Source organism: Caloenas nicobarica, chromosome 23, assembly GCF_036013445.1.
Source record: "Caloenas nicobarica isolate bCalNic1 chromosome 23, bCalNic1.hap1, whole genome shotgun sequence".
Lineage (NCBI taxonomy): Eukaryota > Metazoa > Chordata > Aves > Columbiformes > Columbidae > Caloenas > Caloenas nicobarica.
In genome coordinates this window covers 936,743-953,977 of record NC_088267.1, presented here as the reverse complement: position 1 = coordinate 953,977, position 17,235 = coordinate 936,743, and the positions used below count along the sequence as shown (strand labels likewise).

The window sequence follows — 17,235 nt, the reverse complement described above, 5'->3', positions numbered from 1 at the left end:
AAAAAAAATCAATGCACCAACATGAGGACTGCGTGCATGTGAGCTGCTTCATTTTAAAGGAAAAAAAAATAAAGAACCAGGCAAAAATGCACCTTAATGCACTAACCATCAACCAAAAGCTGGAGGTTACAGCACCACGGTCCCTTTGGAGCAAGGCACCAGCTCCCTTCTCTCCCGTGCCTCAGTTTCCCCTGCAAAAAGCACTCACAGTCCCTGGTAGCACTTCGGGAGCCCCAAATTCTCCCACCCTGCAGCACCCAATCCCTGCTCCCGACTCCCCCTCCATCCCCTCTCCCCAGCCCCTGCTCGCAGGGTCAGGCCAGGCTCCTTCCCCGGGCGGGCGGGAGAGCCGCAAATCTCAACGCTGAACTGCTCAAGGGGGAAAGGAACAACAACAAAAAATAAATAAATAAATTTTTAAAAATCGATCGTGCTTTGGTAAAACTCTAATTATATCCCCGTGACACGACGAGAGGCTGCAGCTGGAGAGCGGCCGCCACCTGTTCCTCCCGACGGGTCCCCAGTGCCCCGGCCGCCTCCGGGACCGAGTGACACACGACGAACCCGGACCCGCCGCCCCCGCCCGGGGCTGCACCCCCGCCCCAAACGGGCTCCCGACGGCGGCGTTCGGTGCCCGGTGCGTCCTCCCCGCCCGAGCCCCGAAGCCCTCGCAGGGCTCCCCCTGCAAGCGAGCCCCCGCTGCCACCGGGGGGAGTTTTCCTTCCCGGGGGTGCAGCGGGAGAGGGGGACGGAGGAGGGACGGAGGTCGCCCCGGTACCGGAGGCCGCCGGGCTCGGGGTGGGCTCAGCTGGGGCCGTGCAGACGCGGGATGCAGCCGAGCCCTGTGCCCGCCAGCGGGCTCCGGGGAGCCCCGGGCACCGGTGTGCCGAACTCGACGGCCGGAGGAAGCCACGGCGGCGGGACGGGAGGAGCCGCTCGCACGGGGGGTGGCCCCGCCAGCGGGGGTGCCGGGGAGCTCCCCCCGAGCTCGCAAAGCAAACAGGACCCCCCGCACACACTCCCCCCCGCCCCGGTACCCCCCTCCGTTCGTACCGGCGGGCGTCTCGGTGTCCAGCGCGCAGACCCGCAGGGCGAGGGCGAGCAGCAGCGCCCGGGCGCCCCGCATGGTGCGGCCGGGGGGGCAGAGGGCGGGGGCGGGCGGAGGGGCCGGGGCCGCTCGGGCCCGCGGTTCCTGCGCGGCGGCGCAGCGGGGCACGCGCGCCCGCCCCGCGCCTCAAATAGCGGCGGCTCCGCTGCGCCTGACGTCAGCGCCGCGCGGCCCCGCCGGCACCGGCGGCGGCACCAGCGGCGGCAGCGGCGGCGGCGGCGGCTCCGACACGGACCGCGGGCGGGCCGGGGGCGCCCCCTGCCGGCCGCCGCGCGCACACGCAGCCCCCAGCCGCGCTCCCGCCCCCCCGCGCCGAGATGGCGGGGGGGGGGAGTCCCGGGGCAGGGGGGCGCACGGCTACCGGAGGGGTTTCCCGGCGGCGGGGGACGCTGCCCGGGAGCGCCGGCTGCTTGTGGGGCGCGGCTGCGGGGTTGGTGCCGGGTGAACGGGGGGCGGGTTGCGGACGGGGGGGCGGGTGCAGGAGGGAGGCCCCGGGTGCAGGGGGTTCTTCGGTTGCAGGGGGGTCCCCGGGTGCAGAGGGTTCTTCGGTTGCAGGGGGGTCCCGGTTGCAGGGGGGTCCCGGTTGCTAGAGGGTTCTTCAGTTGCAGGGGGGTCCCGGTTGCTAGAGGGTTCTTCAGTTGCAGGGGGGTCCCGGTTGCAGGGGGGTCCCGGTTGCTAGAGGGTTCTTCAGTTGCAGGGGGGTCCCGGTTGCAGGGGGGTCCCGGTTGCAGAGGGTTCTTCAGCTGCAGCGGGGTCCCCGGTTGCAGGGGGGTCCCCGGTTGTAGGGGGGCGACACGGCTGCAGGGACGTTGAGGGGGGGTCCCTGGGTGCAGGGAGGAGTCTCTGGTTGCAAGGGCGTGCAAGGCTTCGGGGGATCTCTGGCTGCAGGAGGGTCCGCAGGTGCAGAGGGTGTCCCCAGGCTGGGGGGTCTCCCCTAAGCCGGAGTGATCCTGGGCGGTCCACAGCTGCAGAGCGGGTGCTGGTGGTGGGTGGGGTGGGAGCTGCAGGTGGGAGGGGTGCACGGAACCCTGCGTGGGGCTCCTGCATCCCACAGAGCTGAGCAAAGCGGGGGTGACACCCACCCTGGGGCAGGCTGGGGGGTGCCCCAGTGTCTCGGGTGCCCCCGGACCCTTTTGGGGGGGTCTCCAGCCCCCAGCTGCCATGTCCTGCTGGATGTCCTCCAGCAACAGGGACATGGTGCTTTGTCCCGCAGGATGGTGACATAGAAACCTGGACAAGGGGTGGCAGTGGCACAGGGGACCCTGGTGACACCCAGCGACGCCACTGTCCCTTGGGGTGGGAAGGCAGTGATGGAGAGAGGGAGATGCAGGATGTAACTCGGAGCAAACAGAAAGGAGAAAAACCCAAAAGGGTGTAAAAGGAGGAAAATCTCCGGCCTTTCCCGGCCGCGGGCGCAGGCGCAGGAGGCAGCACAGGGCACTGGCAGCCCCCGGGTGTCCCCGCGGCGGTGCCAGCAGGGATGAAAGGCGCCTTGTTCACCAACATCCTCTCCGGCCTTATTTCTGGAGGAAAATGTTTTTCCAAAGGCTTGGGAGGAGGAACGGAGGGAGATTTGCATCAGCTTCCTGGCGTGATCCCAGCCCCGGCTGCAACTCCGGTTGGGAAGCCACTTGGGCAGGTGAAAACTTGGAGGGATGGAGTGAATGATGCTGGAATATCAGGACTTTTTCCCCAAATCATGCAGGGAGAAACCTCGGCATTAGCAGCACCCTGCAATGATGCAGCCCTGTCCTGTGAGACCAGGCAGCACCCAGAGGGAGGGGCAGGGGATGGTACCCGGGTGTCACTGAGCCCCATGAACCCTCTGGGAAGGTCCCGGTGCTGGAAGTGGGACAACAGCATCGCCAAAAAGCTTTGTCCAGGTTCAGCTTATCCCCGGGATGCTGCCGTGCTGCTTCGCCATGTCAGGCCGAATTATTTATTATTTATCCAGCCTTGGATAAATGTTTACAGGGAAAATTTGGGAGGACAAACCACCCTTGGAGCCGGTTCTTGGGGTGCAGGTGGAGGACCAAGCACCTCAACAGCGCTTGCATGGATGAAGAAAAGATGTCGCTGCCGCAGTTTTAATCCCAGCCCCGGCTGCATCGTTGCGACTTCATTTCATACTGAATTTTTCCTGGGAGCTGAAGAGCTTTTTGCTGAGTAAATGATGGTGGGCGCTCCACGGGATGGGAGGATGGATGTAGGCCTCACCGTGATTGCAAATGGTCTCGACTGAAACTGTCCCTCCCATTCAAAGTATGAATGTTTCCAGCTCTGGGGTGTTCGGTGACGGCAGCTTTGAACACATTTCCTGGGTTCCCCCAGGTTGAGGGCAAGAAGTTGGACTTGGGCGCTTTGAAGTTCTTAGGAGTCAACGGTACTTTTTTTTTATGCTTTAATTTTTAGTTTATCTTTAGAATACTATTTTTCTTTTTCCGCCAGCACAATAATTGCCTATTTGTCCCCATTAAGCCCACAGGGCGCAGGACCAGCATCCCTCCGGCATCACTCTCACCGGCGCCTTCCGCACAGCAAACGGCTCTTGCAGAGCTACAGGGACGTGACCCCCAGCAGCTTGCACTGAAATTTAAGCAATTTCACCCCTCAAATTTTTACTTTATGCTTCTTTTTCCCTTTTTCCCTTCATACCAGACCCTCTTCCCCCCGCATCCCCCTCTATCTTTTTCTACATCTCCAGCTATTACACCCCCATCCAGTTCTTTATCTCTAATAAGTCTCTGCTATTTTCTCAAATCACCTGCCTTTTACTAATGCCAAAACCCCTTTTTTCTTCCTTAACAGACAAAATAGATTATCTCATCCCGCCGCTCTCCTCCCCGTCCGTCCAGCCCCGAGCGGTCAGACGCCCGATGCAGTGCCGTGGCCGGATGTAATGGGGCTATTAGATGAGTTATCTCAGCCTGAAAGGATGAAATAACTTCTGTGTCTTCGTCCAAATAAACCTCCATATTCTTCTTCAACGCAACAAATGAACCAGAGTTCCCGGGGGAAATAGCCAGGAAAATGTTAGAAGATGTTATTTAAGATCCGACCCCTCGCTAACCCGCCTCTCGGTTTGTGCTCGGTGGGCGCTGGGGTTTTTCCGCAGAGAATTTGGAAGAACAAGCACTGGTGCCCAACACTCCGAGCTAAATCCTCACCCAGGCAGTGCTCCCACAGCATTTTTTTGAGTGTTTGGTGGCACAGCCCCACAGATGCCCAACTGAGTTTGAGGAATAAATGCAGCCAGAAAATTGCCATTTTTTTGCCCCAGCCACTGGTTGCAGCAGGAACGTTTCTCTCCATCTCAGAAGGAGCTTTCTCAAGCATTTCCCATGAGCTGCGTGCAATCTCCCCCAATTTGCAGGTAAAACCAAGGCCCATGGCAGCATCGCAGCCTGAGTGGGAGATGCTGTGGGGCCAGCGAGGTGGTTCATGGCCACATCCCCACAGGGATTTGTACAAACCACTTTTAACCCAAAAATATTCCAGAGCATCATGTGTTGTCTGTCTTTCCACTCAGCGCTTAACCCAGAGCGGCTGCCCTCCCAGCTGCATGGATGTGCCCATCCCTAAACCTTGCAATAAAATAAAATAAAATAAAGGCATTGAAACTATGTAGATCTACACCAAAACTCTCCATGCCCTCTCCTCCAGTATCACCTCAAGGTCGTTTTTTTTTTTTTTTTTTGGAGAGAAAGGGGGATGTGACTCAGTCAAGGCATTTTGGGTCTCTGGTCACATCCAAAATCACAAAAGCCATTTATTTTCAGACCTGGGGTTTGGATATTGCTCAAATTTCTCATAATCATCGCTCGGTGCTGACAGGCTGGAGCCTGAGCAAGGAGACAGGTGTGCAACCAGCCTTCCTCGATCATATAAAATCCAACTGAGAGGAAAGGAACAAACGATGTTCTATCTAGCATTTGTTCACTCTTATTTTTAATTCGCATTTACAGCTTGTTTGGTTTTATTTTATTCAGTTTTATGTACAGGGAAGGGTCAGCTTTCCTCTCTCGTTTGTCATCCTCTGAGCATCAGCAGCTCCGGTTTGGTGCTTTTCCAAACCCCGACAGAGAAAGGATGCGCTCGGCACTTTCCAACAAAAAGAACTTGTCGGGCATTTACGCTGAACAGGAACAAACAAAACTAACCAGCTTTTGAACGGGCAAAACCCAGAGATCGATCAGTTCTTTTCCCAAATCAGAACTTTCACACTCAGAGTTTCCTGCAATGCTGGAAATATTTGGGGTCTGCAGCCCATGGGAGCAGAAAGGGAAAATATTGGGACTTAGAGCAGCGGGGAGGAAAAAAAGAAAAGCTAAAATACAGCTTAAAAAGGATAAAATATGCTGATTTGATGCCTTTCTTCACCTGAGCATCTTTTCAAGATATTTCAAGAGATCTTCCCTGCCAGGTCACTCAGGGGTGATGCCTTTGGGTGCTGTCGTGGTGATGCGGGTCCCAAAAGCATCGCACCGCGATTTAGCATCACACGCCCCGCACACCCATTCCCAGGGACCAGCTCCTGCACTGCCCCGAGCTGAAAAATGCCCAAACGGGGTGATTTCTGCATTAATTACCACCGAGAGTCCAGAGATGGACCAGTTCAAATATTCACAACCCAAATATGCGCAGAATGGGAAAAAGCAGTGATGGGAAAAGCGACATCTGTTAGCTGCTGAATGTTGCATTTCTTTCTCTCTCTATACATATTTTTAATCTGACAATGAACCAATTTAAAGGGAGATTAAAAAATCAGAGGGGCAAGAAGCAGCCATTCGTGTCCTTCAAAAAAATAAAGCCACTTTGGGCATCCAGTCACATCTACTCTGAGGCAGGAGCATCAGGCTCAGGTTTTTACGCGAAGGATTCGATAGTTTATGGGATTGTCCAGCATGGTCAGAGGTGTTAAATGAGGGATTCAGGGATAAGCAGAGGATTATGTAAAGTGGGCCTTTCAGCACAATGTATTTTTTATTCGAAGATTCAGGCATGTCTAATAAAAAGGTGATGGACGTAAGAGCAATGGAGCTCTGCCAGTGCTGCTGGGTTTGGGGTGAACAGGGCTCAAAATGGGAAAATAACAGCTGAGCTGTTCCTAAGCTTTATAAAAACCAGGTGGTGGGGACGGGTCCAGCCCCAGGACCCTGTGATGGACACGAGAGGATGGACGGAACCCCTGTGCTTGGTGGGACGGTGCAGCCCATCCACATCTTTCCCCACGGGAGGTTTCTGAGCATCCCTTTCTCTGCCTGAAAAAGGGAATTATTTTGCAGACCATTTTACAAGCCGTGTCCTGTCGGTGCATCCCAGCCCTGGGATCCCAGCCCAGCATCCCTACCCAAAACACCTGCAAGGTCTCTGGGAGGTCCCGCGGGGCTTGGACCACATCTGGCTGCCATGGGAAGCCACTGAGATGTGACACCGAGCATCTCAAGTGAGGTTAATGGTTGGACTTGATGATCTTGAGGGTCTCTTCCAACCAAAATGATTCCGTGATTCTATCTCCCCAAAGAAAACCCTCTTTAAGGCAAAGCTCTCTTAATTATTCCCAAGAGAAGCAGACACAACTTCAATTTCTCCACTGAATAAAGGCAATAGATTATTATTCTCTTTCATTAAAAAGTATGTCAGTCTTGTAAGGAGTTAATTAATAATTCCACGTTAACTTGATTAAGGGCAGCGCAGCGCACACAAGGCTCCTTGGGTTGAGCTGAACCCGCTGGGCTCAGCTTGTCCTTGTAAATCAAGGGCTAAAGTCTCCATCCCCAACAGGTCTTGAGGTTCTAGGAATAAAATGACAGCAAATGTCACCCTGGTGTCACCCAGCTCCCACAGGCTCTTGTTCCTGCCCATCCCCGCATCCCTCCCAGGCTCCGTGTCTGCAAGAATAACCCCACCTCATCAGCAGCACTTTTGCTTTCCAGCCATGAATAAGTATGAATTAGTCAAATTAATCAGTGGCTGTGATAAATCATAGCTCATTAACAGTAACAGGGTATTGAGGCAGAGGGGAGCGGAGAGCATCGCTCCTTCCCCCGGCCGGAGCACCCACCGCGGCGCCGAGGAACTGTCTCCTCTTCCTCCTCTCCCCACCCACTCCTAAAACCTCAACTACAAAGTGAATTTTCATGCATCTCTCCTAAAAAAAAAAAAAAAAAAGCAATTTCAGTACTTGGAGTAGTCATTAATCACCAGGAAATGGTGCTTGTTACAGGAGAAACATTAACAAAATAATCATAAATTGTCTGCCAGCCCTGATTTGCGGACGCATATGTTTCTGAGGGTATGGAAAGGCATCTCATTTGGCTGCTGTAATTAGTTATTAACCCTTTGCCATGCGGTGCGGAGCTTGGGTGCCCGTGTGTCCCCGCGCGCAGGCTCGCCGGCATCGCGAGCATCCTCCGCCGTGCAAAAACCTCAGAAAGCTGCCGTGTTCGAGGCTACTAAAACCTTATCGTTTTATTGCCGGGATTAGATTAAAACACTGATTTGAAGCAGCCAGCCTCCCAAGGACAGTTCATCCCCAGCAGTAAAGATGCTCCCAGGGCACGGATGTGCTCAGGATCTTACCAAGGTGGGAAAAGCGGCTCCTCATGGTGCCATCACCAGTGGCACGAGGTTGGTCTGAGCCCTTTCAAACTCACTGCACAGACGGGGCATCCCCGGCAGCAGCCAGAGCAGGGAGCAGATCAAGCCCCCCCGTGGTTTATGCTGAATAGAAGGGGGTGCTGCCAGTTAGAGCAAGAAAATGGGGTTTGAAATCCATGGGATCATCTCCCCTCTCTCTCTTTTTTGATGCCATATTGAATTTAATACACTAGAAATGTAAATATTGAATTAATTGTCACCCCACGATGGGTTGTTTGATGGCAAAGCAATTTTATGTGAATAAAATACCGAGTGCTTGAGAGTGGGAATGTGGAATGGGAAGGGAAAGGAGCTGGATTTACAGGTGTTAACGAAGGAATCCACTAATTGCACATAGAAGTGGACTATGATGAGAAAGCCGGGATTTATTGAACTGGTCCCGCCACCCAGTCAGAGAAGTCCGATCTCCACATGAAAAAATAAACTATTTTTAAACCCCGGTGCTTATTCTGCTGTGACAGGTCGATCAGTAAGGCAGGCGTCACCACTTCCACTTCTTCCCTCCAGTGTAATCAGTTTTAATTGGAAGAATAAACGAGACCTTTCCTTCAAGATAATTATACAAAACATTGAATTAAATTACTACTAAGGATTTTTTTCTCATCACTTGTGTCAAGCATCTGGTATTTTAAACAATCATCCGATGAACGTTTGCCACGCAGCTTTCGCTGCCTATAGCGGACACGTACGTCCCTTACGGGGTGGCTGTAAGTCAGCAGTGAATAAATCAGAGAAAAGGGGCTTTTCTCCCCAGAATGTCCCATCACGTGCACCACGATCCAAGGACGCCGTTAGGGGCTCTTTAGAGGCTCCTGTGCCCATCACCGAGGCCTCTGGGCTGGCATGGTTTGCGCAAGGAGCTGGTGCTGCCCTCGCTACGCTGGCACAGGCACATTTGGTATTTCTAAGGATGTTTCGGGACCCCCGAAGCAGGACCCCGGCAATCCCGGGGGACCCGCAGAGACCCCGCCGACTCATCGCTGCTGTGGCCGCGCCGCCTTAAGGCGGGCGAGGGGGCGGGGCCTACCCGGAGGGGGCGGGGCTACCGTCGTGACGCCACGGGCGGCCGCGCCGGGCTTAACCGAGTGGTGCCGAGCGGAACCGAGCGGAGCCGAAGCGGGATGCAGCGGGCGGCAGCGCGGGCGCTGCGCGGGGCGCGGACCCTGCCGGTGCGGGCGCGCTCGGCCGGGACGGGCCCCCCGCCGCGGGGGCTGCTCTACGAGCGGCACGGGGAGCCCCCGGCTGTCGTGCAGTAAGGGGGAGCGCAAGGGGTGCAGGCTGGGGGTGCCTCGGCGGGTTGCAGGTGGGGGGGGCTCTACCGGAGTGCATTGCGGTGGAGGGTGCAGGAGTCGGGGGGGCGAAGCTGGGAGTTCATTGCTGGGGGGCGCAGGTTCGGGGGGCTTATAGGGGTGCGTTGCTGTAGGGGGTGCAGGTATAGGATGGGGGGTGCAGGTGCAGGGTGGGGTTCATGTAGGGGGAAGCTCTATTGGAATGCATTGCAGAAGGGGTTGCAAGAATAGGGTGGGGGCAAAGCTGGGGCTGCGTTGTGGGGCTGTAGGTATAGGGTGGGGGGTACATTAGAGGGTGCAGGGGGGTTTTTACTTGGGTGCATTGCATTAGGGGGTGCAGGAGTGGGGTGGGGGCAAAGCTGGGGGTACATTGCCCAGGGATGCGGGTAGGATGGGGCCCTACGGGGGTACATTGCTGTAGGGGTTGCAGGAATTGGGGGGAGATGGAGCTGGGGGTGCTGGCAGGCTGCTTTTTGGGTGTACTGCAGGGGGTTGGGGGTTTCCCACCCCAGGATGGGGGGTACAGCTCCTTCAGGACCCCCAGAGCAGAGCCGGGGTGCTCAGAGGGCCCCGAGCACACGGGGGTACCCTGGGGGTGCCCCCGTTTCCCGCATCATGCTGTGGTCTTGCAGGCGATGCTGGGTGGGGACTTCCCTCTCCACCCCCCACCCACCTGCTGCTGCTCCTCCCGTTTGCATGAAAACCGCGTGTTTTTCCCAGGAAGCCCATTCTTGCTTGATTTGGGGTACAATGGGGAGGTCCGAGCCCTCGGCATCACTGCGCCCCGGCTTTGTCCTCGGTTGCGCCACGTTGATGGGGTTTCCCCAACTATGGGACAAAGCCAGTGTCGCGACGATTGGTGTTACAAGTGTTTTTGGGGAGCAGCGGCTGGTGCAGGATTTTCCTTCTAAAATAACAAAAAACCTAAAAAACTTTGCAAGCAGAAAATCACGATTTTCTAGATTTTAAGCCTTTTTTTTTTTTTAAAGGAAGGAGACCTCAAGGACTTGCTTGAACCCCAAGAAATGCAGGAGGTGCCGATGCGGGTGCATCCAAACACCAAACCCCTGGGGATTTTTGGGGATGGATGATTGCTTTTCCTTTTGACCACTTAATTGCATAATGGTGCTTGTCACCCCTGACGGCTCCTGAGATTTCTTGCCCTCACCCCATCGCTTGTGCAAGGCCCGTCTCATGCTTTATAACTTCTCTTTTCTGCAGATTTCTGAAAATATCCACACTAAAGCAGGGCAGAACGAGCTGGAAAATCCCCGGCCAGTTGCAACAGCAGCTTTTTTATGCAACCTGCTGAATTTGTTAATATTAGTGAGCATCACTTTGCTTGGCTTGTTGGCTTTTAGTGGCCTCCATCAAAAATCTGTCTTGATGGGCTTGTCTAAGTTGGATGTTGGGGTTCTTTGCTGGAGGAGACCAGGCTACGGCAATATAGATTGGGTATAGAATACAATGCTGTTTATTTTAAGTCTAACATGCATATGTGACGTGAGCATCTCTTTCCAGCTTAAACCAAGGTGCAGAAGCATCAGCCAAGCCTATATTAATGCATTTTTCCTTTGTGTCTCCCTTTTCAGACTAAAGGACCTCGAGGTGGCTGAGCTGGGGGACTCTGATGTCCATGTCAAGATGTTGGCAGCCCCCATCAATCCTGCCGACATCAATATGATCCAAGGTAACACACCTGCTGCATCTTTTTTGCGTCTTAATTGTCTTTGAGATGCTCCTGGTGGGATGTCTTGAGGGGTTTGGAGGCGGCTCCGGAGACAGAATCATAGAATCATTTTGGTTGGAAAAGCCCCTCAAGATCATTGAGTCCAACCGTTCCCCCAGCCCTTGGCCTGAGGGGCCCAAAACTGAGCCCGGGGTTCGACGTGCGAGTGCTGTGGGTGGGGAGGGCTGGGCTGTGATGGGTTCCACGTGTCCCCCCCGCTCCCCGCAGGGACCTACGCCACCCTGCCGCCGCTGCCGGCCGTGGGGGGGAACGAAGGCGTCGGGGAAGTGCTGGAGGTCGGGCGACGTGTGACAGCTCTGAAACCCGGGGACAGGGTCATCCCGGCCGTTAACGGCCTCGGTGAGTGCGTCCCCTGAGCCACTGCCCACCAGTGCGGTTCTCCTGCATCCCCCGCCTGCAGAGCGTCTGCTCAGGGGATTTTGGGGATGCTCGAGGCTGCCGGGAGCTGCCCAAGTCTGCACAAAGAGCAAACCCTTGGTCATGACCCTGTGCGAACTGGCGCATCAGTTGCTGGTGCAGCGATTTTGGGTGTCCCAGAGCAAAACTGACCCTGTCCAAAGCACCGTCTTTGCTGGATGTGAGTAGAGCCACATGCCCCTCACACTTACAGCAATTACAGCTAATCAGATGTGACTTAAAATGAAAAAAAAAAAGCTCCATTAGAGAATGTTCCGGGCGAGGGAAGCAGCAGTTGGAGCCCATTTAGTGCCCTATTAGTCTAATTATAAATATAATGTGTTGGATTGTGTCAGACAAGAAGCATCAGGAGAACCACTGGAGCTGCACAAGGGTATCTTCATTTCTTACCTGTTTGTATCTTGGTTGAAGTTTTATTCTTTCTGCCATGTTTTTTTTATTTTTAATGGGGTTTTTTTTTGAAGTGAGCTCTGTACCTGAGCCCCAGCCACAGCGAGTGATGCTGCTCAGCCTCTGCAGATGCAGGGGGGCTCTGGGGAAGGATGGGGGTCCCCATGGAAAGGGACACATGAAATGCAAAAAACAGAGCACTGGCGGAAGGAGTGGTAGTGATGCCATTGCTTATGCTAAACTTTATTTAGAATTTTATTTAGAATTTAAAAGTAATCTACTTTTCCTAGCATAAACCTGTTATGGGGCTTCTGTGCCATTTTAAAGCATTGCAGTGATCTGTGTTTCTCTGGAAACAACCACATTTTGTCAGATCGACTTAAAGCTTCTTTAAAGAGCCAAGATAAAGCCTTTAACCTGTGCAAGGTCATGGTTCTCTCTCATTATATAGTTTTCTCCTTAACAGTGCTCTGATGGGAAAGCATGGGAATTTATTTTCCACCAAATGTCTCTCGTGCTCCTCCAAAATGCCAATGGCCAGAAAAATTGTCAGTTCTGGTTTAGCGTAACAGCTTGTTCTTTGCCTATTTCTTCTTAAAAGGCTTTTTCACGTAATGGGAGAAGGAAAGCTATGTAGTTAAGATCCAAAAGTGATATTTTTAAATGTTAAAAAAAAAAAAAGGAAATGGATATAAGGAGGGTAAATTGGCTATAAATAAAGAGGGAGTAAATTTAACTAAATTGGGTTTGAATATATGGGCTCATCCATCGGATGGGGAGTATTTCCATTAGCTCTGCACACACTCCCTGCGCCCAGGGAGCCCCAGTCCCGTTATCCCACTGAGAAATAATTAGATTTGCTGGGTGATAAATCTCAACGGGCAGCGGGGGATCCATCCCCTGCCTCTCGCCATATTTCGTCTGTGCCCATGCAGGAAAACGTTTCATAATTCACTCTCGGGGATTTACACTGTGGCGGTGCTGCCGCGATGGGTTTTAAGGCTGCGGCATGAGTTGGGGTCTCATAATGTATTTTTCCTTTCCTTGCCCATCTTCAATGCTGCCGGGACCCCAGGGACGTGGCGGACACGGGGGGTGTTCCCCCAGGAGACGCTGCTGAAGGTGCCCAGCGACATCCCGGTGCCGTGCGCCGCCACGCTGAGCGTCAACCCCTGCACGGCCTTCCGCATGCTGGCCGACTTCGAGAGCCTGGCGCCGGGTACGGCTCTGCAGCTCCTACGGCTTTTCGTGGCTTTTACCTGGGAGGAGCGGTTGGTGCCCCGGGAGGCTGTGCTGGCATTGGGCGAGATCTGGACAGGCCGGAGAGCTGGGCAGGACAGAACCTGATGAAATTCAACCAGGGCAAGCGTAGGGTCCTGCACCTGGGAGGAATAACTGCATGCACCAGCGCAGGTTGGGGGTTGATTTGCTGGAAAGCAGCGCTGCGGAGAAGGAGCCGGGAGTGCTGGTGGACAATGGGTTGACCGTGAGCCAGCAACGTGCCCTCGTGCCCTGGGGAGGCCCCACCTGCAGTTCTGGGTCCGGTTCTGGGCTCCCCAGTTCAAGAAGGACAAGGAATGACTGGAGAGAGTCCAGGGAGGGACACGAAGATGCTGAGGGGTCTGGAGCATCTTTGTGATGAGGAGACACTGAGAGAGCTGGGGCTGTTCTGGAGAAGAGAAGCTGAGAGGGATCTGATCAATGGGTCAGTATCTCAGGGTGGGTGTCAGAGGACGGACCAGACTCTGTTCAGTGGTGCCCAACGCCAGGGTGAGGGGCAACAGGCACAGACTGAAACACAGGAGGGTCCATGTGAACATGAGGAGAAACTTCTTTTCTGGGAGGTGCCAGAGCCCGGACCAGGCTGCCCAGAGCGGCTGTGGAGTCTCCTTGTCTGAGACATTCAAACCCCCTGGACCGACCTGTGCGATCTGCTCCGGTGACCCTGCGTGAGCAGGGGGTTGGACTGGATGATCTTCAGAGGTCCCTTTAACCCCAGCCATTCTGTGAAAGAAATACGGGTGGATTTGCTGGTCACTTCTGCAATGAAAGTCTGGATTTGTTTATGTCCAGGTGACTCGGTCATCCAGAACGCTGCCAACAGCGGCGTGGGCCAGGCTGTGATCCAGATCGCCAAAGCCTCTGGCATCAAGACCATCAATGTGGTGAGGGACAGGTGAGTCCCCGGGGAGGGGACAAGGTCTTTGGGGCTGGATGTCCTGCCCGTCCAACCTGGGATTTCCTCCCTGCACCCCGTTTGCTCCTCTGAGGTGTCCTCCAGCCTCTGCCCTCTTGTCCCCAAGCTACGTCTGAGCAGAAAGGAAAAGGTGACACTGCTTTCTGGCTCTAAAGTCCTTTTTTATTTCCCTTCCCCAGAGCTGATCTCCCAAAGCTGGTGGAGAGGCTGATGGCCCTGGGTGCAGACCACGTTGTCACGGAGGAGATGCTGAGAAAGCCAGAGATGAAAGATATATTTAAGGTACATCAATGCTGATCCCACTGGAGAGGCCATCCAGGGCTGTCCCTGCGGTTCAGCACTGGGGGGAAGGTGCGGGGATGGTGGGAAGGACAAATCTCTCTCCAGATGAGGATTTAGCCCCACACCATGAGGGCTTCTGATGGTGCCACAAGGGCCAGATCAGAGGTTTTTAGCCATATAACTCTTAGCTGCCCCCATTTTGAGGTTTAAGGCAGTTGTTCCCTCAAGAACCACGGTCTCATCCTCAAAAGGAGCCCTAAAATTTGGGATCCTTCTTAATAAACTCTTGCAGAGCATCCCGAAGCCCCGGCTCGCCCTGAACTGCGTTGGAGGCAAAAGCACCACGGAGATGCTGCGGCACCTGCAGTAAGTTTGGCTGGGTGGTGGCTCGGGACAGCAGCTGGAACCGGAGTGTCCTGCTCCAGAACTCCCCGGAGTGCAAGAGGTGGCCGGAGGTCTCGTTAGCTGATGTTGGCCATAATTGTAATTTTGGAGTGGGGAAATGAGTGGAGAAGACAGAGTCTGAGGGGTAACTGGGGGAGTTTCGGTCGCGAACAGCCCCATCGGTGCGGCGGAGGGTTTGGATGTGGCACAGGGACAGGTCACAAGGTCGGAGCTGCACGGCGAGGACCGATAACCAAATACCCACTTCCTCTTCCAGGCCCAAAGGCACCATGGTCACCTACGGGGGGATGGCAAAGCAGCCCGTGATGGTGCCTGTGGTAAGTTCTGCAATGTTCTGCTTCCCCTCGGGGCACGTCCCCTGTGCCCCGCCGCGGATGCCCCGTCCCCTCGGCTCCTGCACGGGAGCTTCGCTCTCCCCTGCCTGCGAATTCAGAGGCTCCAGCCTTTTTTTTTTTTTTTTTTTTTTTTGACCAATGGGGTCATTATGGGATGCACTGCTTTGCACCCCAGTGCGGTTGTCTCCACTTTATTTATGGAGGATTTGGGCTGCTGTGAATTCCCAGCAGGGAAATGTCCCCACAGACACCAAGCACCAAACCTGTCCCGAGTCCACAGCTCGGAGCCGCATCTCTGCATCCCGCTGTGCCCCAGCTCACTAATGAGAGCGCTAACGAAGGCACAGGGGCCCTCGTTGCCACCTCCCATTGCTGTCACGCTGCGGGGACACACAGGTCCCACCTGGGTGTGTGGCTCCCTCTCTCCACAGAGCGCGTTCATCTTCCGAGACGTGCGGCTCCGCGGCTTCTGGATGAGCCAGTGGAGGAAGGACCACGCTCAGGGTGAGCCCCGGCTGCGGAGGGATGGCATGGGTACGGCCCTCCTTGGTGGTGTTTGCGTCATGACGAAACAAGAAAGGCCTTGGGGTGCTGGAGCGAGTTGAGAGCAGGGAACGGAGCTGGTGAGGGGCTGGAGCACAAGGGTGATGGGAGCGGCTGAGGGAGCTGGGGGTTCAGCTGGAGAACAGGAGCTGAGGGGAGACCTTCTGATCTCTGACCTGCCTGAAAGGAGCTTGGAGCCGGGGGGGTCGGGCTCTGCTCCCCAGGAACAAGCGCCAGGAGCAGAGGAAACGGCCTCAAGTTGCGCCAGGGGAGGTTGAGGTTGGATCTGGGGAACAATTTCTTCCCCAAAGGGCTGTGGGGCATTGGAACAGGCTGCCCAGGGCAGTGCTGGAGTCACCGTCCCTGGAGGGTTGGACAGACGGACACGAGGTTCTCAGGACATGGGGCAGGGCCGGGGTGGGGGAACGGCTGGATTCAATGATCCTGAGGGGCTTTTCCAACCAAAATGATTCTGCGATTCTGTGAGTGCTGATAGTCCTCAGGGCAGCTGAAACGCAGGCGGTGTGGCTCGGGCAGGGACCGGGATGTGCCACCATGCCGGGGGCTCTTGTCCCACCCCACATGCCCGAGTCGGGAGCACATCACACCCCCGTGTCCCCAGGACCCTGTACGGCTTCAGGCGGGTGTTTGCCCGGGGACAACCGGCCTGTCCCGGTGCAGGCGGTGAGAGCCCCGTCCTTCCCTCGCAGACCGGGACAGCGTGACCAGCATGATGGACGCCTTGTTCCAGCTCATCCGCAGGGGCCAGCTCAGCGCGCCGGCCTGCACCCAGGTCCCGCTGCAGGACTACAAGGCAGCGCTGGAGAACTCCATGAAACCCTTCACGTCCTCCAAGCAGATCCTGCTGCTCTGACCCGCGGCTCCGGGGCTGCTCCCCCGCAGCCGAGCTGCCGTGTCTGCAGACCAGAGGTGCTTCGGGGGGAAAAACCCTCCAGATGCATTGATTTTTCTTTTTTTTAACTTTTGTGTGCCCACCCAAAGTTTTAAAAGCTCTGCAGGTTTGTATGGATGCATTGTGTGTAATTGCAACTGGAGGGAGGTTGGCTTTAGCTGGGGCGAGTTTGGATGCAAGAGAAATCTCAGGGAACCCGGGCACGGCAGCTCTTGCAGCTCAGGGCGTCAGAAGAGCAGCAGTTCCCCCTCATGTCTGTGGTGTTGGGGCTATTCAGCTGCCTTCTGCCTGGCTTAGCAGCTGTCAGTGTTCTGCCATTTGCACTGTCCCTCCAGGTGAATTTTGGGTGACTTTGGGTGACTTTGCCGGGCAGCATGGGGCTGGTTGCTGCCCGGCTTCCCCCGGCGCGGCTGCAGCTTCTGAGCCACCTCCATGTCCCCCTCTCTAAGTTCAGCAGCCAAGTGACCACTCCCCACATTGAATTGCAGAGAAAAAACAACTTTTAAAATTTGTTTGGTGGTTTGTTTGGTTTTTTTTTTTAGTTTTTCCCCGCCCAGTCCATGGAATGCTGGCGGGACAAGGGTGGGGGACACCTGTGCAGGCTGGAGGACAAGGGCACAGAGGGCTTTTCCAGCCCTTGGCGTCACCTCATCTCAAAAATGAGCTCGAATAGCAAAAAAAAAAAAAAAGAAATGCCAAGGTGCCACCACACCAGTGACAGCTGTAAGACACCGTCATCCCTTTGGGGACAGCTGGGGGTGGTGGCATTCGAGGTGGGGACAGGACTGACAGCAGGTCACAGGGGGGACAAGGGGGAGGTTTTTTGCAATACTTGGACTCGAGTTTTGCTGCTGTTGCTGCTGCCACTACTGATTGTGACAAGAACCTCTTGGAAATCCATGTCTAATATACATATATATTTTTAAGATGCTGCCAATAAACGTTT

General features: G+C 55.2%; 2 protein-coding genes across 5 annotated transcripts in view; one reads left to right on the top strand and one right to left on the bottom strand.

Annotated features, from left to right (window-relative positions):
• The window catches only part of PTPRU (protein tyrosine phosphatase receptor type U), a 55,039-nt gene extending 53,905 nt beyond the window's left edge, over positions 1–1,134 (bottom strand). For both annotated transcript variants that reach the window (XM_065650350.1, XM_065650351.1), the window contains exon 1: positions 1,054–1,134. In XM_065650350.1, the coding sequence (XP_065506422.1) occupies positions 1,054–1,126 (73 nt within the window). In that variant the 5' untranslated portion in view covers positions 1,127–1,134. The remainder of the gene's footprint in view (positions 1–1,053) is intronic.
• Positions 1,135–8,817: 7,683 nt separating this feature from the next.
• MECR (mitochondrial trans-2-enoyl-CoA reductase) lies at positions 8,818–17,235 on the top strand. 3 transcript variants are annotated; one of them, XM_065650610.1, is made up of 10 exons: positions 8,818–9,020; positions 10,650–10,747; positions 11,015–11,146; positions 12,690–12,833; positions 13,688–13,790; positions 13,991–14,093; positions 14,386–14,459; positions 14,755–14,815; positions 15,265–15,337; positions 16,087–17,235. In XM_065650610.1, exons 1-10 carry the CDS (start codon positions 8,890–8,892, stop codon positions 16,248–16,250), a joined length of 1,083 nt encoding a protein of 360 aa, XP_065506682.1. In that variant the 5' UTR covers positions 8,818–8,889; the 3' UTR covers positions 16,251–17,235. The 3 variants fall into 3 exon arrangements, with proteins under 3 accessions (XP_065506682.1, XP_065506681.1, XP_065506683.1); XM_065650609.1 differs by having other exon boundaries at positions 15,265–15,367; XM_065650611.1 differs by lacking the exon at positions 11,015–11,146 and having other exon boundaries at positions 15,265–15,367.